We start from the raw sequence: 24,567 nt of genomic DNA, 5'->3' as shown, positions 1-24,567 counted from the left end.
TAAATATTAATTACATTTATTGTGAAAACACTAAAGACACAATGTAGCTTTAACATGCTCCCACTGAGCAACTACTAATTTAATCTGAACTTCACACAGTTTATTGTGGAAATGCTGCAGACGCAAATGCAGATTTAAACATAGTTTCACCGTCAGAGAACATGACACTTCAAGGAAGGTCAAAAAATGGCTCTTAAAGCTAAAAAGAGGAGGCAGATGCCATTTCCCAGAAATGAAGGAAGGTAAGCTCCACTGGAGCAGCTTTCATACTGGGTTTTTCTTTGGACTGGTGGTAATTGAAAAACCCAGAGCCCAGTGATTTTTCTTTTTACCTAGTTGCTCCAATCCAGGAATCTTTGGCACAGGAATTTTCCTTTGCTTTGTGACCAGAAGATTACTCGGCCATTTGTTCTTAACAAAACCTCTGTTTTCACTGTGTGGCATTTAATTGCATATTATGTAAAGGATACTCTTGAATGTCAAATTCTGTGTCGACAGGAGACCAACAGTATCAGGTTATTGCACTAGCTCTTTTTTACTCTACTTTTATCTGACTAACAAACAAGGCTGTTATTAGAGAACTGGTTTTCCTCATTATTCCCTGAACTGGCCTTAATTTGTTGCATTTAAACTGACAAATATATCTACACACAAGAAGAAAGAATTTCACCGTGTTAATTTAGAAAGACAAAAAACCCCTGCCAAACTGAAAGTTATTTTAAGCATGCAGATATTCTGTTTCTAGTTCACTCTTGCACGGTGACTAGACTTAAACCAGAATTGCACTGCTTCTTCTCTGCACAGATGAATAAAAATAAGGCCTATTTAAAAAACCCGCACCACAGAGCATAGTAGTAACACATGGCTTATTCTGTCAGTCACAACAGTATATTCTACTTCCTCATTGCTCTATATCAGTTATGAAGCTGTAGTCATGAAACAGAGAATGTTTATATACCAAAACCTTGTGCAATAATCAGAATAAAATTATGTGTGCGTTTTAGACATCAATTAAAACCCTGACAAAAAAAGCATTATAAAAGACTGTAGAAAACTAGACCTCTTTAGACTTTTAAACAGCAAAAAACCTATCTAAAACCAGCCAAAAACCATCATGAAAATCGAAACAGGGTTTTTTGGGTATAATTCTTTGCATGCCATTCCTCCTTACAGTGCTACATAAACACTTGGCTTTTTCCTCTCATTTCAATATCAACAAACATCTGCCTACACATTAATTCAGAAAATACTATTTAAAAACTGGAAAGAATTGGAGCCTAGCATAGAGATTTAAAATGTTGTCTTTGATCATATATTTGATATCAAGTCCTAGCATGAAACTCTTAATATTTAATCCAAGTAGTTCCTTGTTAGGAAATAGCACACATATGCTGTCAAATTATTTTCATTACAAAAGATACAAAGATTAAACAGTTTAACTGAAAAGCTCTGAAGACTTCTAGGCATCAGGAGGGAAGGCACTTTTCTGGTCACATAATTCCAGCACATTGGGGTTTAGCACAACTTTGGTATTTCAATGTCACTTTCAGTTTCTATGCAAGTGATATCCACTGACTGCCCAATCCTGAACTTCTCCACTTGCAAATAATGCAAAGAAAATTGCTCCAAATAGATTAATAGAAGCAGCAATATAGAAAACAGTCTGCCATTCTCCCACAGTATTCTGTCAAAAGGGGAAAAGAAAAAAAAAAGCAGTCAATTTGCAGCTCCACACTCAAGAAAAAGTAATTTCTAAACTGACACTATGTGCTTTGCTTATTTAAAGGTAAATGTTATTCAGCATGATTTCATAGCAACATAAATGCATTGTAAACATAAAAGATCAAATCAGCAGCATAGTTAATTTCAGTTTAATAATACAGCTTACACAGACAGTCCTGTAAGAATTGCATTAGACTACCTGGATCATTTTTTCATCTCAGATGCAGAATGTTCATATCAAAAATCATGTTTGCACAAAGACTACACAAACTCAGAGAATGTTACTGTAAGGGGAAACACTACCTTGCTTTTAAGTAAGGTAATCCAAGAGCTGAAGTGCTGTGCACTATGCAGTAAGCTATTCCTAATGACTACCATGGGGATATTCCAGAGCAATAAGCTTTTTAGCCCAAATAAGGTAGCTATCTTTTCTCAGATTTCAAGAGGAATCCTCTAAAATCTGGTATTCAAGAAAGGCCTTAAGACACGGGTAGCAAATAAAGAGGTAATATCTATAGGTGTCTTAAGTTGTTGGGCTTTCTTGGTTATGGGGAGGAGGAGGGAGGATGTGAGGTTGGGGGGTTAATTTGATGACTACTGTAACAACTCTGTAATTAATCTAACTACAAAAACTAGAGTAATACCAGAACAGTGCATTAGGATAGCATAAAACCACAAACCAACCAACCAAAAAAACACCACAAAACCAAACAAAAAATCCCACTTGTTAATATGTCTGAAAGAAATAATTTGTTTGGCTATTCATGTATCAATTACTTTTTCCATTTTAATTTTAAGGAAATCATTGGAGTAATCACCAACTCCAAAGATTCAACTGTATCAATAGACTTACTTCTCCCATCTTTCTTCCTTAAAAATTTTAGAATCATTAATATAGTTGATTTGAAAAAAAAAAAAACAACCCAACAAAAAAAAAAAAACACAAACAGCTCCTCACTCCCTTTTTCTGCTGCAAATCATCCTTCAACTAAACCATCTTGGAAGTCAAATATAACACTGTTCAAATTAGCTGGCTTGTGATACTAATCATAGAATGATTTAGGTTGGAAGGGACCTTAAAGCTCATCTAGTTCCAACCCCCTGACATGGACAGGAACAACTCCCACTAGACCAGGTTGCTCCAAGCCCCATCCAGCCTGGCCTTGAACACTGCCAGGGAAGGGGAAGTCACAGCTTGTCTGGGCAACCTGTGCCAGTGCCCCACCACACTCATAGTAAAGAGAGTTTACACAGCTTAGAATGTCCTAATCCTGTAACATGCATACAGAGGGATGGATTATAAAAACCACACATTTGAATCTAGTTTCTCATCTGAAAAATGCTGAGCTTACAACTCAACACCTCATGTAAGAGACTGATTTTAGAAAACACAAGTAAGAACTTGTCTGGATTTGCTAAAATATTACCACAACTGTCTCATCTAGTTGGCATTTTAACAGTTTTACCACGATAGAAGCATATTCATTTTATTCCTAGACAATATAAGGGGCAAGTCAATACAGTTTCAAAGTCCTATTATAGGTCTTCAATTTTACCTGCATTTTCTTTATCAGAATCAGAAGAATAAAGGCTAGGAATCAAGTCATTCATGACAACGGAACCGTATGATTTATATGTATAACACAGATTTCACTTAGAAGAAATTAAAAGACTTCCAGACTTAGATGACAGAATTCCCATTCAATGGAGATAAAACACCCAAAAGAATAGTAAGCAGACTTACGTTATGAGTGAGGTTCTTGGCAACAACTGGCCCCACCATTCCTGGGATAGTAGCAAAAGTATTTGTAATCCCAAGGAGAATTCCAGCATACCTGCAAGAGAAATTGTTACAGCTGTTTTTTAACTTATCTGGTTTATCAGTCATGGAAACCATTTTGCCAAACCTGATCACACAGGCCTCAGCTTGATCATGCAAATTAAAACACATATCCCACTGGGAATAGCTTGCTTTTATTCCAGTAACAACTCTCAGACAACTTGGTACAACAGTTCTAGGGACACAATTTAGCGGTGGACTTGGAAATGTCAGGTTAATGATTGGACTCGATGACTTTAAAGACCCTTTCCAGCCTAAACGAATCTATGATTCTATACATCTCAATTTTCCAGTGACTAGTTATGAAATTTAACTTAAATTACTCACGGCTTTGCTCAGGATCCTTAACCCAAACCCACATCTCCTCTGCTAAGCCACAACCAAACTGTCTGGAATGAATCCATTGGAGAAGTTAGAAAAGAAACATTGCATGCCTTGAAGGATTATGATGGAGTGCTGTTCTGCAACAATAACAGTCTGTTCAGGTATCACTGCTAAAAAGCACCCACCAAGAAGGCAGTATCACCAGTGGGGATGGATATCCCCACTTACACTACAGAGAATATGTTCCAAAGACCTGAGTCCAGAGTGCTGCAGCAGTACTTCCCTTCAGCTTTCTCTGGGTCAAGGCCGAGGGTAAATGGGTCTGACTTAACCAGTTCTGCAGGTTGCCATTCTTGCAGCTCCATTCTGAAGCTTCCCGTTCCATAAGCATGTTGCTCTATCACACACACACGTGCATGCATATGCACCAGCAGCCATAAAAATTTGCTGGGAAAAGCTGGTTACTTGCTTAATACCTGAATCTCAGCACCTCATCTCTAGGTAATTAAAGATCTCTCTCATAAGGGTGTTGCAATATCCAAAGTTTGAAACTGTACCACAAGTGCAGACTTGTGAGAGAGACTGAAGAGAAATAAGAGCTAGACATTCTACAGCAAAGCTCGACCTTCCAACCACTAGAGCATAAATCCCTGCATTTCAGATTTTCAAGGCAGATTTGCTGGCTGAAGAATCATACAAAATACTAATAGTTGCAGTTTACCATAGCAGAAAGGAGTTATCTCCCAGTGATCGTTTTAGGCTGTTTAGCAGAGTGAAATTATATCCTTACCAATATAATTTAATCTCAAAAGAGATATGTATAGCTTTGACATTTACCAAAACATGAGAATTTAACCATACAGCATTGTTACAAAAGGTTGTTATAGGTTGTTATATGTATATCCAGTCCAATAATCCAATAATACCAGAGAAGCATGGGGTTTTTTTGTTGTTTTTTTTTTCTCCCCTAAGAGAATCAGTTATCTAGTCCTACCCTGACTTTTTTTCCTGAAGGTCAATATTACATGTCTGTTTAAAGCATGGCAATGTATTTCAGACTGAGCTCTAATGCCTTAGTTAAAATGATCTGTATTTTTTTTTTCATAAACATAGCATATAGTCTTCTTATCTTGGAAAGTGTTTAAAATTAATACACCTTTATGAAGCTGAATGTAAATGTGCAAATATTTCCCTTAGGAAGAGAAGCACTTATAGCAAAACTCCATTTAAAACCTTCAGGTAGAACCAAATGCATTTTGCCTTCAACATATTTAAGCACTACAACATTGACAAAACATGCTTTCAAAACTAAACACAGTTTAATAGCTTCCCTGGACACCAAAGATCTCTGTCAACCAATTGCTGGCTAAATGCCTCTGGTTATGCCTGGTGTTTCTGACATAGGTTGCATTCTTGATAACACTCACTGTTTGATGCAGATAACTGCTATGCCACTCCCTCAGTACAGTGGAGACTCCCGTATGAAATGGGAAAGCAAAAAGTGACATGTCTGTAGAACAAGACCAATAGTAAGCTGTTGGTCAGGCTCTTATGGCACAGTGGGGATAACCAAACATAAATTGACTTGTAGAGCAGTTAAGTAATAAAATCAAAGTTAAAAAAAAAACAGTGTGAGATGTATGTGAAGTGTTCAGTGTATAATAGGAGCCATGGGAATATTACAAGGGCTCATGGTAACAGCAGTACTTAAAATTGTAATCATGGCAACATACTGATGTAGAACTTAGGAGCTAGAATAGAATACATTCTCCCCACATGAGCAATCTTGTCTCCCTCCCAACGTCTCCCTCCCCCCCATTCAATACACTGATAGTATCATAATTACACATTAGAAACCAAACAGCACATAGCACGTATTGTTTGTCCTTCAGTATCAGCATTGTTATTCACTTTTTTCTGTGAATATGATCATTATTTCTTTGGTATAATGCAAATTCCAGTAGCAGCAAGGGACCCTTCGCTATTCTAGTCAACATACTTATAGCCAGTTAAAACAGGCATTTAAGTGCATTTTGAAACTGCTTGGAATCACTTCTGGTTACTTTAATATCTTTCAGTAAATTAAAAACAATAAATATGAAGCTCTGGGTAAACTCTTACCAAAGTTGCCTTCACAATTTTATGCAGACCCCATTTTCAGATTTCTATAACTATGTCAAGCATTTCCTTGAAATTGTGAATGTCTGCCATGACTATTTCATCCAACAAAGTTCAAACAGTCACAAAAAGGGCGGGGGGGGGGGGGGGGGGAAGGGGAGAAGGGAAGTCTCTTAGATGTTTTTGTGTATCTGTTTTAAAGATTTATTTTTTTTTCCCTACGACCTTTGTTACAAGGACAGGGCCCTTTTCTTCCTCTGTCTCCATTTGAACAGATTTACTTTGAATTAAAGAGTGCATGTACTGAATCGAGAATTGCTGATTTCAATAAAACAGAATCGACCCTGACGACGTTCCCATCCAGGAAAGTTTTTCTGCACACGCAGCCATTCACCTCTAGAGGCAATGCCGGGCCAAAATTTCTGAGCTATCAGCAAGACACCTGCCTCTCCTGCGCTCGTGGTCAGTATGCTCCCTTCAGCCTATCTCAGAGGAAAGAAGGGCTAGAGGAACTTGTCTGGTTTAAACAAAAGCAGGACTTTGTCGACGGTAGGAAGAATAGAGTGGGATTTGGTCAGAGGGATCAGCAGCAGTGCATGTGGTGAATCTAATTATGCCTGCTGACGTGTATCAGCATCATGCCACATGATTCTTGTGCTGCTTTTTTTTTCCCAACACCTAAAACATTATGCTGTCACATACAAATTTAATTGAGCCTTGAAATAAACACATTAGTAATGCAGAGTGAAGTCTCTCTCAAATTAGAAAACATACACAATGTCCTAGTTCTGGAAACCTCAGCCATCAGCTGCATACATAAGTACTTTGTGCATGTGCCTCACTCACAGAGGCAGTTACATGATTTCCTTTTTCCTGTGACAGCTCTGTTGCACTCAGTGGAAAGGATGAATTGTACTCACTTAATGAGCACCATTTAATATTTTGTTTCACTTCACTTGCTCAATGCACAGACCCGAGCCTTGCTTTCTGCATACTATTCAGCAGCTGCAAGTAGAATTTTAATCATCCCAAACGCTTCCAGTACAGCTCTTCACAATATTAGTTTATTTTCACAACACTCTTGAGAGATGGGAGTGCCAATGTGAAGCCCAGCCTACAGATACGGAATTAAAGCATAGGCTGAGAATGTATGTGCCTACCGGATGCTCGATTTGAAATCCTCAGGATCTCATTTCAAGAATATTTAACAGCAGTATTTATATATTCAAAGCAAAGCTCCACTGACTTCTGTTTGCATTCTGAGTAATACAATTTTTGCAAACCAGAACTTAATAGTTTGAAGGGGCATACAAAACCAAGCAATAAATCAGCTAGACCTCAATCAGTTTCACCGAATCCAACATTAGTTTCTCAGATGAGATGTTTAAGCTTGGACTTAATGAGTGAATGCCAGTCTCGCTTTCAATATAGTGCTCAGTCATTTCTAGAGTGGGATCCATCCTGTGCACTGTGTGAAGAAAAGGGTCCTGTGCAGGGGAATATTAAAGCAATGACAAAAATACTAGCTTGTGAGGCACAGAGAAAAAGAGGCAAATCAAAACTACACAGATCCACAAGTCCTGCCGTTGAGTAACTTACAGTTGTTATATCTTTTGATATTAATGCTTATGTTTTCTATTTTTAAACACAGAGATGTAAAAATAAATAACTCCAATTCCTAGCTAACATTTGACATTTCTAGGAAGCTAAACTTTGTAGTTCTGCAAAACTAAGCTTGAAAAAGAAGTTGTATAATGCCCCACAATACCTCAAGATGCAGCACTTCAGCTACATTTCCTAAATTTGTAATTCTACTCGATTTAAAACAAAGTCCATCACAGAAGCTTTCATATTCAGGTCATAGTACAAGGTTTTTATAGCTGGCCATTGACGCCTTTCCTCTTGCTTGCTACCTAATCTCACCTGCCAAGAGTAATTGAGCTCCTACTATATCATATCCATTTGTTAAGTCAAAACTTGTCCATCACTGTGGACATGACCACCATCCTTCCAATTGGCAAAGCCTGGATTCCATCTTCAATTTGGACCCGAGGTCTCACATATTAGTTGTCCAGATATTAAGAATTTATTTTGTAACATTTCTACAACATGGTATTCCCCCTCTTCACTTAAACTTACACTTACATTTTACATTCATTTACACTTTTCATTTTACACCTTACTACAGAATACACATGAGCAGAACCAAATGACTTCTAAGTCATTTGCTACTGCAAATAGGCAAATGAATGACAAAGGAAAGTACTTGACTTTTATTAGTGTAAAGAATGCTTATGTGGACTTTCAAAAGAACACAGACACATCCATGCTCTTCAGAAAACTGAGTGATCTGTCAGATTCTGCATTTGTAACACACTGGAGAAATTATAGGCTGAAATCTAACTTTCCATTCTTACAAGTTAATCACTTCAGAGCAATGTTACCTACTGATAGCGGGTCACCTACTCCTAGCAAGGTTTTAATACCAGTGTTTAGAATGTTTTTCCAATACAAGTGATTAACTGTACCACAGTACTTAAATATGGTAACGTTCATGCTAAAGCTTGATGTCTTTGATGGAGAAATATAAGAGTGAAAAATTTATTTATATCATGCTGTTCCAATGACTCTGTCCTATAAAGATCACAAATAGGACAAAAATCTAGTAAATATAAGTACAGGAATTATATAATTTATTACTGCAGGATTAAAACTTTAATAATTCTAAACTGTTGTTCATGTCATACCCTCTGCCAAACTTTTACGTTTTGCAAATAGAGTGCTTAATACTGTAAATCTGAGTCAGGGTCAAGGTTTCCATTCCAGGTCTGTACAGCACATGGTCCACAGCTAAGTCTCCAGGCACCCCAGCAATAAAACAGCCAAACAACCATGGTCATAAATGTATCACGTGCACTAAAAATAGCTTCACCAATACTTACGAAGGTGCTATGTCCAGATGGTTTATGCTGTAGCCAGATGTACAAAATCCTCCTAGTGTTGTTGATATGGTCACGAATGCAACAGCCAGTGCATAGTTGCAACCTATGAATCCAGCTGCTACTAAGAACACTGCAGGTCCAATCATTCCTTTAAGACAGAAATCTTAGAATCAATAGACTTCTGAAGTGAGACACGTTAAGAGACTCCAAACTGTGCGTACATTTTCTGCATAACTTCCACCACCACCTAGTGTACAGAATCCAGCACTGCACTAGAAGCATTACAGCCTGGAAGGAAGAGACGGCTTGCAAGCCTGTTGCTGCCTCAGGAAACTGTAGCCAGCCCAGAAAAATCCCACTCTAGCTGCAAAAAAATGAAACCTCAACTAGATTTACAAAAAAAAAAAAAAACCACAAAGAAAAAAAAAACAACACAAAGATACTTCAGTGACTTCACAAAATTTATTGTTATAAAAATTATAGAAGCCACGCTGACACTGGTAGGTGAACAGTGCACTCCAAAGAAATTATCCCCAATTTAACTCTCCAGGTTTCAGGAACAAACCCTGACTTCTGCAGACCATAATAAAGCAGAGCTGTAGGAGTTCATACAAATGCATATACACACACACACACACACACACACACATATATATGTGTGTATTTATCCTGCAGGCACATGATAGAATGAGTTTTATTTCACATTTACAAGATCTGCACATCTAGTAATATCTATACTGGAGCCTGCTGTACAATTTAGAAAACCCAGTCTAGCTTTAGAGATGCTACACCAGGTACTGGAAGAACAGCTTACCAGCCATCATAAGCTAGTGCATGTCTGCAGTGAGCTTTGATACCTATTTCCTATACCACAGCCCATTTATATGACTCTACCGTGATCTCTGCAAAAAGCTCCAAGGACATGCTTTTGTTGATGAAGCCAACTTAAGTACTGCTTTTCCTAACACAACAGCTTGTCTCCCCTCAGTTGTGCATACTTGGGTGTAAGGCCCTGCAGTAAACTGAGTCATCAAAATGGTGTAGGATTAAAAAAAAATAAAAATTAAGAGAAAAAAAAAATCTTGAGAACTTAGTATAAGAGCAGCTTTAAAGAAAGCAGCTGAATTAGCAAAATTGAGAAGGCAGCAAGGATGGGCATACATAAAGCAGGCTGCACCTTGTGTGGATCCTGTGCCTGATCCCTTTTCTTTTTTTGCCTTCTTTCTCCTGCTCCCTCTTTTAATCAGCAATCAACTTCTTTATCCTAAATACAGCATTTTCTCTGTATTCATTAATAACCTGATGCTGTTGATTTCTTGGTGATTTCAAATCATCTCTCCTACCAATTAGTCAAGACCATTTTGGGATCTATTTGGTCTTCCTACCCTGGTAGCAACTGTAAATTTTGCAAGTGTATTCCTATTCAGTTACTTAAGTCTTAAATAAACAGAACACTGAACACCACAGGGCTGGGAATAGGCTTATGCAGAACACTGTCTTGTCTCAGTTTGAGAAAGCAACTTATAATGGATCATTCTGTCAAGCAGTTATCACCACTTTTTTTTTTTTCCAATGAAAAAAGATTTACTCTTGGAAAATTAATATACAAACAAAGCTGCTCCTCTCAAGCCATGCACAATCCTGCCTAACCTCATAGCAGGATGTCACACTACTTTCCCAAACCCTTCATTTTTTCCAGACTGATACTATAATATGTTCAAAATAGAGGTGATACTTGCACCTACCTATTAGGGTAAAACATTTGCGAACGCAAACAGTGGACAAGTTCTGATTTTGCCGTAAGTAATCAGCAATTTGCCCAGACAGAATTATACATAACCAGCAGCCAAAATAAGGTAGGGCAGACAAAAACCCATTCTGTTAAGGAGAAAAACAAATAAGAGACAGTTAACACACTGAAATACTTTCAAAAACACCACTTGTCCAATGATTTCCTTAGTTTTCTTTTTCCTTTTTAACTGGAAAAGTTCTCCTTTATGAGTGAGCAAAGTAATCATAGATAGTATTTCAGAAACCATAAAACAAGCTATAAAATCTGAAGCAATCACACAAACCATACAACAGAGAAAAACATTGCTATAGTTACCGTTTTAAATCAGAGCAGTTAAAAATAGGTAATATGCATCTTCAAAAGCTACCATTAAGTTAAATGTCAAATAAGTCCTTAAAAAACAGTGGAAATTAGAAGGCAAGCAATATTTTCCATGCATCTGCTTAACTGTGGGGGTTTATTTTACCATTTTCTAGCTATGTATTTATGTTCCAAGGTTCCTAAACAGGTTCCTCTATCCTAAGCAGCATGGAAGATCTCTATTATTTGATTTCTTCAGTTCAGAAGAAAGTGATCATTTTATTTGTCTTACCTCCTGTGCATCAAACCTCAGGATCTCCTTCATGTATGTAGGCAAGAGCGTAAGGAGAGTGTAGAAAGTCCAATTATAAGAGAAGTGTGCCACAACGATAGCCCAGAGTGGAAGGGACTCCAGTATGGGTCTCCAGGGAACAGATTTTTGTGTAGAAAGCTAACAAGCAGAAGGCAGAGAAAAAGGGAAGAGAAAGAGTGATCAGGACATTGATATGAAGATTAGCTAAATACAGTGTTTCGATCCTACCCAAATCTATGTCAACGGTTCATTCTGAAGGACATAAAGTGACTTGAATCTGTCGACTGAGACTCATCAGCAGTGATTTATTGTGTTCAGTTCTCACTGAAGGTATGTTACTGCTCTGCTTTGCATCTACTAATAGTAAGTTTGCATCTATTTTGCAATCTTACTATTGTAAAGCAAGACAATTACTTTACATTTTGTAATTACAGTTTCAAAAAGTATGTCTTCCCTTATTGAGATTTGTTGCCTGCAGCTTTTACTATAAATGATTGCTTATTTAACGTCACGCCTCATGTGTTCATTTAGCTGAATATTTCCTACTCAATCCTAGATGTCAAGTTTGGTCTCTCAGGCAGCCTCACAGGTTGCATATACATACCCCCAGTTACAGGAATAAACTCTTATGCACGCTTTAGGAACTGGCTCCTAAGCATTTTAAAAATGTTTTTTCCATTAACAGTGATCACTTTCTTATTCTAGAAGACACATGAAGGGGAAAAAAAGTTGTAAAACGTTGAATTGTAAAATTTAAAGACAGTATACAAGCCTGGATCTAGATTAAAGAGAACTGGTAGACTTGAACTTTTTATTTAAAAAGCATTTCAACAGTGTCTGTGACAAATGGCATTATGATAAATGCTTTGTTTGATTACTGATTGTTTCTCACACAACTGCGCTATATTTTTAATTTTTTGTTTGACAAATTCTGCCTCTACCTGAGATTAGGGATGTTTTTCTAGAGATCAACAGAGCATGACACTAATGACAGTATTAGCGGTTTGTGTTTTCACTTTGATAAGTATGACTATACCAAAATGCCGTACCTGATCTTTTAGAGAAGAGAGTATATATTCTCTTTCAGCACGTGAAATGCTTCTGTGAGTTTCTGGTGTATCGCTAACCAACCACATCCAGAAGAACCACCATAGTACACCAAGTGCACCTATTGTTTGGAAAAGATGGGCGAAGAGATAGAAATAAAAACATAAGCAATTATATTGGGTGATTAACACGCTCAGATGATTTATTTGGAAGTCTTTTTTCCAAATACCCCAATATTAATGAATAGTATTTTTCTATTTACTTACAGAGAGTAGCTCCCAAAAGTTGCTTAACAATGCACATTTAGAGGCAATAATAAAGAGCAGGAAAGCCTTTTTTTGTGTGTGTGTTTGGGTTTTTCCTTTCCACTTGGAAGTGCCTCATAGAGCAAGAAAGTTGCATACACATCCATATTGTATTTTTATCAGTCACACTGAACAGATACAAAGGATATGGCTCACCCAGAGGAAATAAAAAAATCATGGTAAGTTTAATCACAAAAAATACCTTGTGTGCATAAACAGAACATGACTACATACAGCTTAACAGATGTACCAATACTACTCTTTATTAAAGCAACCCCAGAACTGTCACTTGAAAAAGTTAACTTTCAACAGTCAGCCCAAATCAACTGTACTTTTACATAACTAGAACATCATAACTTATTTCATTTCATCCAACCCTTTGTTCTGAACCTCTTTTATTTATACAAAAATGCAACGTGGTTTTGCTGAGAAAAGTGTAATCCTCGTGTTTTATTCCGATCCTCCCATCCCCATGCAGAATACGAAATGGCTCAGACATATAAACAGAGTTATAGAAAACATCAGTTACTTCTATGACAGTGTTAGGAAGTATTTTCTGTGCTTGAGCTTCTTCTAGAACATAACTCACAGTAAATATCCTATGCCTTGCATTTTGGGCATTCCTTCCTTCTCTGCTAGAGAGATTTTCCACACAATTTTCATTTAAACCAGAAGCAACTTTTCACATGTTCTTTCATTCACAGTATAAGTTTGTTCCTGGGATTAAAGTTATTACCTCAATTTCACACTTCAACAAAAGCTGGCATAAGTCAAATGCTCTTAGCTCTCCTACCACTTGGATATAAGAGGCTGAAATTTCTTATTTGAAGTCAGAGACAGCTTTGCTCATTGAAAGCAAGGCTTACAAAGCCACACACAGGAATCCACTTAGCTTTAAATATCTCTAATTTCCCAAGAGGAATAAAATAGCAACCATACATGCAAAAACATTTTTAAAACTTGAAGTAAGTTTTGTAATATACCATGCTTTTCAAAAAGAATATGGATTGTACTTTAATAATAATAACCCTCCCCACCACTTACCAAATATGTAAAACACATAAATCCAGTTCATATAGTAGCAAATTAAACCAGATAGTGGCAGAGAGACAACAGTTCCCAGCTGTGCCCCTATGAGTAGAAAGCAAAAAAAAAAAAATGGAAAAACAATAATTAGGTCTCCTATAGACCCCTTAAGCTAAGTAGCATTTCACAGTTATTTCGTTTTTCTGTAATTAATCATGCAGAAAAGAAATTCTTACCACCACTAGAGGGCCGCCATTTCACCGTAAAGAAACACAGGCACAAGAAGATGCTTTGGCAGCTCCAGGCAAGATACGCAAGTCCCTTTATTTACAGTATCATGTATTATGTAGCTACACAGTAACTCTTTGCACCAGTTTATACTTCGTTGCAGATCAATACCTTTTCTCAGGGTTATAGAAGCCATGAATGAATGAACATAATGAATGCTGAGCAAAATTTAATTCAGTGTTATGCTTTCCAGATTAAATGCCAATTAAAATTTATAATATAAATCCCTTTGATTTAAGTCAATCCTCCCTGGTACTGCAGTAAAAATGTATAATCCCATTATCAGCGTGGGAATTTCTCACCTGCATATGAAATACTAAGAAGCTTGCTGCGTTCCAGTGGAGGAGCCCAAGACGACCACATCGAATGCATAGCTGGGAAGGTAACACCCTAGAAAACAATATTTAATACTGTAGAAATGCAACAATCTTAGAACTACTTCGACTTTGCATATTTCAAAGCATATTTCATTAAAAAGCAGTACAGTATGTTACTTACTTGTTTAGTAAGAAACCACTTTTAAAAAGCACACAAGGCATAAGAGTAAGGAGGCAAAATTAATTTCTCCTGATTTTGATTCTATACGTACTGGAAAAGCTGCAAGAATACAAATAATACTGTTCTCAGCTCCAGGTTTCTAACAAATGAGGAGGGATAGGTCTTGTTTTGTCTCAAATGTCTTTACAAAAAAAACCCTTTTTCTTATTCAAACAGCTTAAGCTAGAACACAGGGCAAATGTTTTAATTATTAAGAAAAGATAAAAATAAGCTATTTAAAATGAAACAATCCTTACACTACCGACACCCGCAGGGTCTAATGCCCACAGTTTATTAATATATCATTCAGGTACATTTTCAAGTTCCAGAAAGCATTACCTCTCCCAATCCTTCCAAGGCTCTAACCGCTATGAGGTAGCCAACTCCCAGATTTGCAGCTAGGGGAGTAAGCAAGGTGAATACAGAGGTGCCAAAGATGCCAAACCCCAGCAACCGCTTTCCTCCAATTTTGCTTGCAAGATATCCTCCTGGAATCTGAGTAATGATATAGCCATAGAAAAAAGAACCAAGGATCCATCCCTGAGTATCAGCATCCCAAGAGTATTTTTCTCCCTAAAAAGAGGGGAGAGGATGTGGGGAAAGCAAGCAGTAAGTTTAAAACAGCAGTTTTCCTGTACATATTTACACAACTTTGATCTATCATTTAGCTCTTTATACCTAAATTACCAATCTTTCATAGCCTCTTCCCTAGGGTCTCTTTACTCTACATACATATATACTGCAATGAAAGTTGTGCTGAAAGCTAATTCAGGTAGTTTACTGTCTGTCCAGACATTTCTAGCCCAACTATGAAAATTATCACAACATGAAATATAAGTGTTTGGGCAGTTACTCCATTTTGAGTTCTAGGCAACTTGGGTTAGATGACACAGGCACAGACTACGTACTCTGCTTGACAGTGAATCCCACTTCTGTATCACAGTGTGGACATTCTGTCATGCTCTAGAAAATGGCTTTTCCTGCAAAAAAAGTTATGGACAGAAAAGCAAACACAGAAATGCAGATGCTTAAATTTAATATTAAGGAAAAGAATAGCCAAGTACAGGACTCACAAGCGTAAGTGGACGAATGGGAAAAGCACAACAGAGAGAAGATGAGTTTGGCAGACAAATAAAAGCAGAGAGAGACTGAAGCTATAAAGGAAGTCAGCAAGAAGACACGAACTGTTGCCCAATAAAGTGTTTTTGAAGTTTGGGATCTTTTCCAAAAAATCCTATTTTATGGGCATCTAAGTGAGCAGCATACATTTTACAGAAGTGATGAGACAGAATCTTCTTCCCGTAAAATCTGCAGTCATAATTTGCTCATGATAAATAATAAATTACCTCTAAACAAGCAAACAAAATGAAGGCAGGGAGATGGTAAGAGTGTTCAGTAATAAGCTTCAATTACAAGATGAGATCTATACGAGTTTGAATTTATGAAATTGGTGCGTGATTTGGGTTTTTTTTGTTTGTTTAGTTTTAAAGCATTTTTTTATATCCAACAGTTCTGTTTAGTTAGAAAAAAAAGTGATTTTTAAGGATTACTGGAAGGGAAGTCAGAGATAAAGGATATAAAAACAAGAATTATGATCTGAGAAATAGATCAAAGAAGTGAACAGAAAAACATAACATGTTAATTTGTAATGAAATTTCATGTCATTGAGACTGTACAAAAACCAGGCAAATACGGACAGCAATGAGAACTGTGACGCAGATTTAACAGTTGATCACTGGCATATAAAACAGTGAGTCATAGAAGATCTACAAGGTCAGATTAGCCAATTTGTAAGGAATAGCACACAAAAGATGTACGTAAAAAAAAAAAACCTGACCTTGAGCACAGACTTCTAAATTAGCTAGTCAGTTTAAGGTTATTATTTTTTAGAATAGCTTTAAAAAAACATCTGAAAAGGCCATCCAATAAAAAGCAGCCTGTTCTCTTGTCACCCAACTATAAGTCATCAGTCACAGACTTTATTAAAACAACTTTACATGCCACATTACAGGACAGTATGTTTGATACCTCACCGTTGTGTTGCGAGGAACATTTATGGTGGAAGAGTGCTCTGGACACACATTGGAAGTTGTATTCTTTGCCAAACTTGTGTTAGGTTCTACCATATCCACCAGAGCAACACTCAGGTTCACACGTAATGCATACAGGAGGAAGAATCCAAAAAAGGCCAGTAGTGCTAGATTGTAGCGAGCTGAGCAGCATGCAGGAACTGAAATGACAGTAAATGAAAACATTTTGTTTTAACAGAACCTAACAAGATAAGAGCAACAAATAAGCAATTTTCACTAATAATCTCAAAAATGTATGGGTGAAAAAAAAAAAGGCAAAAAAATAACCTAGCTGTTCTAGTCTTAAAGGATGTATTCAATAGAAGTAGAGGGTGGGGGAAAAAAAAAAAAACCAAAAGCCAGCTTTTCTACTGATGTTCGAAGCAAATGTAATTCTGGTTTAGAGAACTGGCAGCTACCTGCACAAGTGGGGCTGCAGTGGAAGTGTGGTGTGTGGTCTGCAGAAACAGGTTTAGAAACATGGCTTCAAAAGTCCTCTCCAAAATACAGCTTTTTTAAAAAAATTAGAACTTCACACTAAAGGAACACCAAGATTAGTGGGAAGCCTGTCATATATGTGAAAAAAAAAAAAAATCAAGAAAAACAAGGGCTCTCAGCGTTAAAGAAGAGTCACTAAGATTCTAGGCCGTCTTCTAGGACAAATTTTCCTTCTTTAAGTTTGCATATAAAGGCATATGCATTTGCTGACAGCTGCCAAACAGAGAAAACTAGCAGAAAGGGAAATGGCAAATACTGTGGTGACACTGTGAAACAGCAAGTTTCTCAGTTGCCCAGTATGTCATGCTGCCACAGTCACCATACAATAATGAAGGCGACAAAGAAAAATGAGTCTTAGATTCATCATAAAACCTGCATTGTGGCACTAAGTTGATTCTGTCAGCTGTTTAAACAAATACATCAGACTTTGAACTGCAACACAGTTATTGATTCCCTTCTACAGTAGTACACAACGCCATTGGCAGAGACTGTTCATCAGAGTTGAACTGTAACTTGGCCAGCACATCACCAGTGGCAATGAATTTTGTATCTATACAAAATACAGTTTAAGGTCTGCAGATATTCTTTACAAACTGGGAATGCCTGAACCTACTGAGCGGAAATGTCAGTGTTGAGAAACTACTTGAAGAATCTGCTGAATTTACAAATAGTTAGGGGTGGAGTTTCCACTCTTGTGAGGAAACTATGAAGCTAGTGGAAAATTTTATAACCTGGACATCTGAAACTCCAAGAGGGTTTGGGATCAGCACCTGCAGGTATTACATCATTCTACAGTGATCTCATCTTTCTCTGACTATTCAGAATTCATATGACAACTAAAACAAAGATACCTATGAACAACAGGATTGACTGGAACTTCATCTGCTACTGCAGTATATTTCTTGACTGGATCCTCTGCTCTGCAGTAAGAGGCTAAATACATGCCCCATAGATAAGCTATCTACTGTCCCCTTCCCAGTAACTTCCTTGAAAGAAGGAATAAGCCTATGTGATTTTGTATTTTTCAGAGGGGGCACCAACAGAGCCTATCTGCAAGACTGTATTTTTCAAGAAAGCAGTAGAACTTACCCATTTTTGAAGCTCATTATGGCTGCACAAGTTGTTGAAATGACACAGAGATGCTGTATTTGCTATGTTAATTTAGTAAATGAGTAGTAAGTGACACTACTGTACAAAGATGCAAAATGCCTTCCAGACCTGCAGTAATTGCAAGTGTTGCCTCAGCAGCATGAGAGAAAGGTGTACCCAATTTTTAAGTGACATGAAGGAAAGCAGCCAAGATTTTATTTCTTACTTTAAAAACAATAAGCACGAAGAGCAGGAAGCACTTACTGAACAAAAACCAGTCAAGCAGCTTCATTGTTCTCTAAGAAGCAATTTGCCTTAAGTATAAAAAGTATATAGTCATATAATTTATAACAATGAATATAATTACAGGTAAAGTTATTTAACCTTTCCGTGGCCTGTATTTGCTGGGGTTAAACAATAATAACAGAAGGCTGAATATCACACTGATGATGTAACCCTTCCTTGGAAATGCAGATTAACTAGAACATCCATTACCTGGAAGCCTTTTGCTGCTATTCACCTTGTCTAGAGAGAAGGTCCACAGGATAGATGTGCAAGAACTTAAGATCATTCATGTCAGATTTTTTTCAACCATAAATAGTTTATCATAAAAATCTATAAGCATGTAGATCTGCAAGTCTGAAACAAATGACTGCTAAATTATTGCTTCCTTGTCTTTCCACCAAGTGCATTTGCAATACCTGAGAATATTAGATCAAGTTAACGGAACAGAAGATTCAAGAAGATTCCGGATGCATTTCAGTCACCCAGCTCTTCAGGAGGTTGCTATAATCAAAAAGACACAGACATTCACCCCCTCACCCCCCGACGTTCAAGGGAGCTAACCATGATGTTCAAGGTCTTACCTTGATTGGTAGCCTTCGGTCCTACATCTATAGTTAATTCTGATTTAAGGGGCATGTTTTATAATACTGCAACTATAGCTGAAGAAGATTTTTCAACTTCAGTTAAGGAAATGCAGGTCTGTGCTGCAAGTTGCATGGCAGTTAAAGGAAGTTGCTCTTCTGCTGTATTTTTCCTTGTGGGTGAGGTGAACCACCTCAAATGGAGCATGATGTATTGTGCAAACTTCAGAACATATTGCTTTAATAACTGACTTGAACTAAAATTTATCTTTCTGGCACTTTAAAATCATTCATGGTTGGACTTAATGCTCTTAAAGATCTTCTGCAGCTTAAAGATTCTGTGATTTTGACAGCAGCCCCTCTTGCTGCAGTTATGTTTTCCAAGTAGGTTAGAGTATTTTTGCATGTCATACCAAAAGAAAACCAACCCAACAAACCAAACCTTAAAAATCTCACCTTACTCTCACAGTTTGTACATTCCAGGAAGTAAAACAGCACAGGCAACCACTTCCATAAAAAGTAATCAGGTTTCTTTTAAACAGATAACCACTTGCAGATTGGTTATCTGTTTAAATTCTGCCTTAAAGTGAAATTCTGCCATAACCTTGGAGCACTCCAGCGGTCATTAACGATTAAACCAGCGTTTAAGCTGGAGTTACCCACTTGTCTCCGTAGAAAAGACACCAAGCCAAGGGCAGGTATTCACACCCGAACTAGGGAAAGAGGCTGCGCGCCAGTTCCCACCGGATCAAAGCCCCGACCCCCGTCAAGACGCAAGGCCGTGTTTGACCTAACGCTCTCTGACACCGCCGCGTCCCGGAGATCAGACACATCTAACGGCACGGGGCGGAAGGTGAAGCCCCGCGGGAAACGGGGCGGCCGTTGTTGCTCTTATAGGGGACCGCGGGCGCCAGCCAGCAACCTCTGCGGCAGGAGAGGAACCGGCCCCACCGGGTAACACTCGGCACGGGCTCCATGGCAACGCGACGCCGTGACACATGGGGCGCGGCAGCGCCGGGGAGGCGCGGCGGCCCGGCCCGGCCCGGCCCTGCCCTGCCCGTCCTCCACGGCACCACCGTGCTCCTCAGCCCCGGGCCGACGGGTCCGCAGAGAGGCGGGGGCTCGGCTGGGCACGGCCCGCCGGAGCAGCTGCCCAAGGTGCCACCTCTCGCTCCTCTCACCTGGGTCGAGCTGGGACTCCTTCAGCAGCGGGGTGCGGTCCTCTCCCTCCTCGGTCTCCACTTCGCTGCCACCCGGACCGCCCATGGCGCCCAGGGCCAGGCTGCCGGCTGCCACCGCTGAGAGGACGGGAGCTCAACCCACCGAGCCGCAGCCCGCTCTGTCCCGGGCAGCTACAGCTGCAGCCTCCGACGGTCATATGACGGGTGCTGCCGGGCGGAAACGCCTTCAGCCGCAGCACAGCACCGCTCCGGCGGCCATCTTTGGTGAGGGCAAGGGCTGCGCCCATCTGCAGCGCGAGCGGCCCCGCCCTCCCTTCGTCCCTCCTGCGGGGCGGGACTGACGGACACCCTGACAGACGGACACCCTGACAGACGGACACCCTGACAGACGGACACCCTGACTGACGGACACCCTGACTGACGGACAACCGCGGGTGCTGCTGTGCGGCCTGCCTCTCTCGGCTGCTTTGGGAAAAGCACCTCATTTAGGACAAATCTCATCCGGCGAATCACGCCTTCCCTTCCCCGGGCCGCCTGCCGCTTGTGTGGCAGCCTCGGGAGGAGGCGGCTGTGGCTGTGGCTGTGTGAGCTTGGCTCTGGTACAAACGCTTCAGGTTGTGCATTGCAAAGGAACGGCAGGGCACAGAAACGCTATATATTGAGGGCTCCTTGCAGGAGCCGTGGTGCTGCGACCATGTATGGCTGTGCATGGGCACATGAATTGTGACAACCGTGTCCAAACTGGGGAGGATTTGCTGTGCAGGTGCTGGGTTTCTCTGTAAAATGCCCAGCCACTTGAGCAGCGTTACATCAATCATTACAACAATAAACTGCAGCATCTGCAGCACAGGGCCTTTTTATTCTGTATGTGCACAGTGCCCATTTCCTGGTGCGAGACCTTAAAACGCACCAGTATAAATGAATAAGCAGCGTAGTTTATATTACATATAAACTCTATATGTAATAGGGTTTTTCCTCCTGGAATCGGTGTTTTTCGACCTCAGACAAAGCTAACAATACGGTAGAGATCTTTAAGTTTTACAGGCTTTCAAATAGGAGCCTACCTCTGCTCGTTGGTGCCCTTGCCAGGGCTGAGTGCTGAGTCATTCTAACGATCCCACCCATCATCTGCCGAAACCCTTGGCTTTGCTATATGTCCATATCATCATCCTGATGTCTAAATAGCTGCCTGGAAAACTTCACATACTGGAAAACGGAAGAAAGTAAAAGATCTCTGGCAGCATATTCAGATATCTCATTCCACACTAGATAGATAATACTGAATTTGCAAGTATCAATAGAATGAGGCTTTGTGCTACTCATACAGTATTACATCTATGTGAATATGTGAAGCAAACCAGGACCTCTGTTCTGGTTCTGAAATTTAACCTAAGAGTGTCTTCTGTGAGTCAGACTTACCTGGAAGTCACTCTTACAGCCAGAATTACAGAAAGAAACCCAATTGCTTTATTGTGACAAAGCACACATGAAACACATTTTGCAACATTTTATGAGAAGTAAGACTTGGGCTGTAGTACTTGAAGACTTCAGCTTTGCATTTCTCACATTCTGTACTCTCCTTGGCCTTTCTGTACGTACCACCAGAGAAAGACCCCAGCGTGCTAGCGCCCAGCCCATGAGGAAAAAAACCTGGGGGCATATGGGCCAGTACTGATGTGCTGCACAGGGTCATGAGTATGATCACTTCATCCATAGACTGAACCCCTAGACTCATCATAACACAGGGAGGACAAGGGGCTTCAGGGACTGGAGCAATAACCTCTTTGCTTTTACCTCTTATTTCTTCTCATCAAGGCAAGTTTTATCTTAAACCTACTTACACTCTCAGAATGGGATAATGCCAACAAACCTTGCAATAGCAAGGAATGTGGATTTCTCTGCCTCTCTGCCTCCTTGGATGTTGCAGAAACTCGATGGTGAGTGAATCTTCCTTGCTTAGCGACATACTGCAGGTTGAATGCTAGGCTGCTGCCTGTCAAACAGTGACACCTATAAATACAGGTTTAGGAGTGTGTGAGGAGGACTGAGCTTTGTCACAGCAGACAAGAACATAATTCCTTGTTCCCTGAAGGCTGACATTGTGTACAGCTGTATGTAAACAGGTGTTGTTTGCCCCTGGCCAGCTGGTTGTTGCCTGGGCTCTGCTCTGCCAGGTTCTGTGTCATACTTGTGATGCAGTCCTGATGTAATGTATTAGAAGCATTTTCTGACTTTATTTATTTATATTTCTAAAAAGGACTGTTGCTTGTATTCAACCACTTCTGCCCTGGTTACTTTCAATGCTGGATGCAGCTGTGCTCTGTACTAGGGTGGGGAGGTGGTGGAAAGCACTGCTCAGCACCTCACTTCCGTTGTCATCTGGCCCTACAGATGGCAGAGAAGAACAGCAAAGGTTTGCACGTCCTTCCCTAAATCCCATCCTGACATTTTACTTAATCAAACTAAAAAGGCACACCACAGCATGTCTCGTGTAGAGCAGCAGATGGCTCTCTTTCCTCCGAAGTGCAATTAGGAAAAGAAACGTTGTAATGGTGCCTGTGTCTTAAGAGAAACTCCAGCCTTGTTCATTCCAGTACCATGGCTCCTAGGGCAAGCTCTCATGCTTATTCAGTGGTGCAGACAGGATACGGCTGTGATGATGTAGGAACACATTTTAAACTGTTTAACACTACCTATTCTAAATAGCAACCCTCAACCCTAAATGTTCATGTTTGCTTAAAAGATGAAGAAGGTGGCCTGGGAAAATATATCAGTGATGCTAATCTAAGTTGCAACATTTCCTCATGGAGCAAGGTAATGTCTCTGCTGTCAGATTATGAAGTTTTGTGGGTAATAATAATAATAATAAAGTTGCCTGTTTCAGAGTTCCCACATCCTTTTTAAGTATTTTTTTTAAATTAGTATTACAACATACCCATATTTATTTATGCCTTTTTAAAGAATCTGACTTTTGAAGTCTTGTTTTTCAAGATAAATAGAAAAAAGTAGCAGAGAAATAGAGCTCATACTCACAATATAAGACTAATCTGGTTATTCTTAAATAGCTGGAAGCAACATAAGCAGAGTTCAATAAGTGAAAATTGAAATGCCTACTTTTAAATTTGCCTTAAGTCTCTATACGCAGTCTAATATACAGCACTTTTATGTTATAAATGCCTAGCAAGGATATTTGTATTTTAGACTGATAATTTACAAAATGGAAGAATAAAAAGTTGAGGTACCAGATCATTTGGACAAGAAAAGATATGCACATGCAACCAAGGAAAAAAATCCTTAGGTTTCCCACAAAAGAGCAAGTTACAGTCAATCAAAAAAGAAATATTTAGGATGACTTCAGCTGTGCTGTCCTTCTCTACTGTAAAGCGAATATAAAATCATTACTAAATCATGCATAAAATGATGCTGACCAAATCAGAAATGGTTTATGTCACTCTGGCAGTACAATGTGTTCTCATCTGACTGGAAATATCCTGTCTTCTTCAAATGCCTCAGGGCTCCCTGTAGCCATGGATATTCTTCCCTGGGGGTTTATGTTGGGAGGGGAGGTATTCATCATGCCCACTTTTCTTCTCATTTGTTAGCAAAGGCACTCCATACATTTCAATTCTTGGCATTGGCCATGACAGCAGAAAGCAGTGTTGCTTTCACAGGGAAGAAAGGAAGCGTGGTTTCACATTCTCTACAAAGTACTCCTCTGGGTTATATGGCAGTGCTCAGTTAGATTCAGAGAAGTGATTTAGGATTTGTATTGTTCAAATTTTAGTATTGGGGTAGCCAGTGGCATTATAGATTGGAAATATAGGCACTCTTGTTGTCTAGGCTCCCTTATATAAAGGTATTCTTCCTAAAGGAAATAGGAGTAGCAATGATGCTGAACATTTCCTATTGAACAGCTGGTGTCTGTTCAGGACACTTATCTGTGCATGGAAACAGGGATTCATATTTATCCTCTTTAGTGGCATTTAGTTTTACCTTTGCAGTGAATGCTGAATCTCAGGGAAGACACTGCACTGGGGCTTTGTGGAATCTTCTTTCTTTTTAAGTATGGTTGTTTCCTCATGTATAGTAGCCATAAATATCCTTAGGGAAAAGAGCAGATTCCCCATCAGCGCTGCCCCTCAGCCCTGTGGTTCATTTCTGTATTTGCTGGGTTAATGGTTCTAAGTAGGATCCCCCTACTAAGGGATGTTGGAGAGCTCCTCAGAAGTGCGATGCTTTTGTCACTGGGCTTATAAAAACATATGAATAGCTATAGTGCATGAGACAATGATCCATTTCCCTCAGTATCC

The 24,567-nt window shown here is 39.3% G+C and overlaps 1 protein-coding gene across 5 annotated transcripts; it reads right to left on the bottom strand.

Moving 5' to 3' along the window:
- Nucleotides 1-21,400, bottom strand: SLC17A5 (solute carrier family 17 member 5). 5 transcript variants are annotated; one of them, XM_057418810.1, is made up of 11 exons: nt 21,322-21,400; nt 16,588-16,784; nt 14,894-15,127; nt 14,320-14,407; nt 13,748-13,834; nt 12,401-12,519; nt 11,331-11,489; nt 10,692-10,824; nt 8,947-9,094; nt 3,467-3,557; nt 1-1,684 (listed from the first exon to the last, which is right to left on the bottom strand). In XM_057418810.1, exons 1-11 carry the CDS (start codon nt 21,383-21,385, stop codon nt 1,547-1,549), a joined length of 1,458 nt encoding a protein of 485 aa, XP_057274793.1. In that variant the 5' UTR covers nt 21,386-21,400; the 3' UTR covers nt 1-1,546. The 5 variants fall into 5 exon arrangements, 4 of the variants coding, with proteins under 4 accessions (XP_057274793.1, XP_057274790.1, XP_057274792.1 ...); XM_057418807.1 differs by lacking the exon at nt 21,322-21,400 and adding an exon at nt 20,258-20,410; XM_057418809.1 differs by lacking the exon at nt 21,322-21,400 and adding an exon at nt 19,538-19,597.
- Between the last annotated feature and the right edge of the window lie 3,167 nt (nt 21,401-24,567).

The sequence above is a fragment of the Pezoporus wallicus genome, unplaced genomic scaffold (assembly GCF_028554395.1).
Source record: "Pezoporus wallicus isolate ANWC-B61680 ecotype Strahan unplaced genomic scaffold, APGP_CSIRO_Pwel_v1 contig_4901, whole genome shotgun sequence".
NCBI lineage: Eukaryota > Metazoa > Chordata > Aves > Psittaciformes > Psittacidae > Pezoporus > Pezoporus wallicus.
The sequence above is the reverse complement of the archived record's forward strand: the minus strand, read 5'-3'. Positions and strand labels throughout refer to the sequence as shown.

Excerpts from the sequence above, each read along its gene's own strand:
- SLC17A5 (XM_057418807.1), bottom strand. The coding sequence starts at position 20,342 with ATGGGCGGTCCGGGTGGCAGCGAAGTGGAGACCGAGGAGGGAGAGGAC. Across the intron at positions 14,408-14,893 it reads CCTTGGAAGGATTGGGAGAG|GGTGTTACCTTCCCAGCTAT; the intron begins GTAATGCTTTCT and ends ATTGTTTTCTAG. Across the intron at positions 10,825-11,330 it reads TGAGGTTTGATGCACAGGAG|AATGGGTTTTTGTCTGCCCT; the intron begins GTAAGACAAATA and ends TCTCCTTAACAG.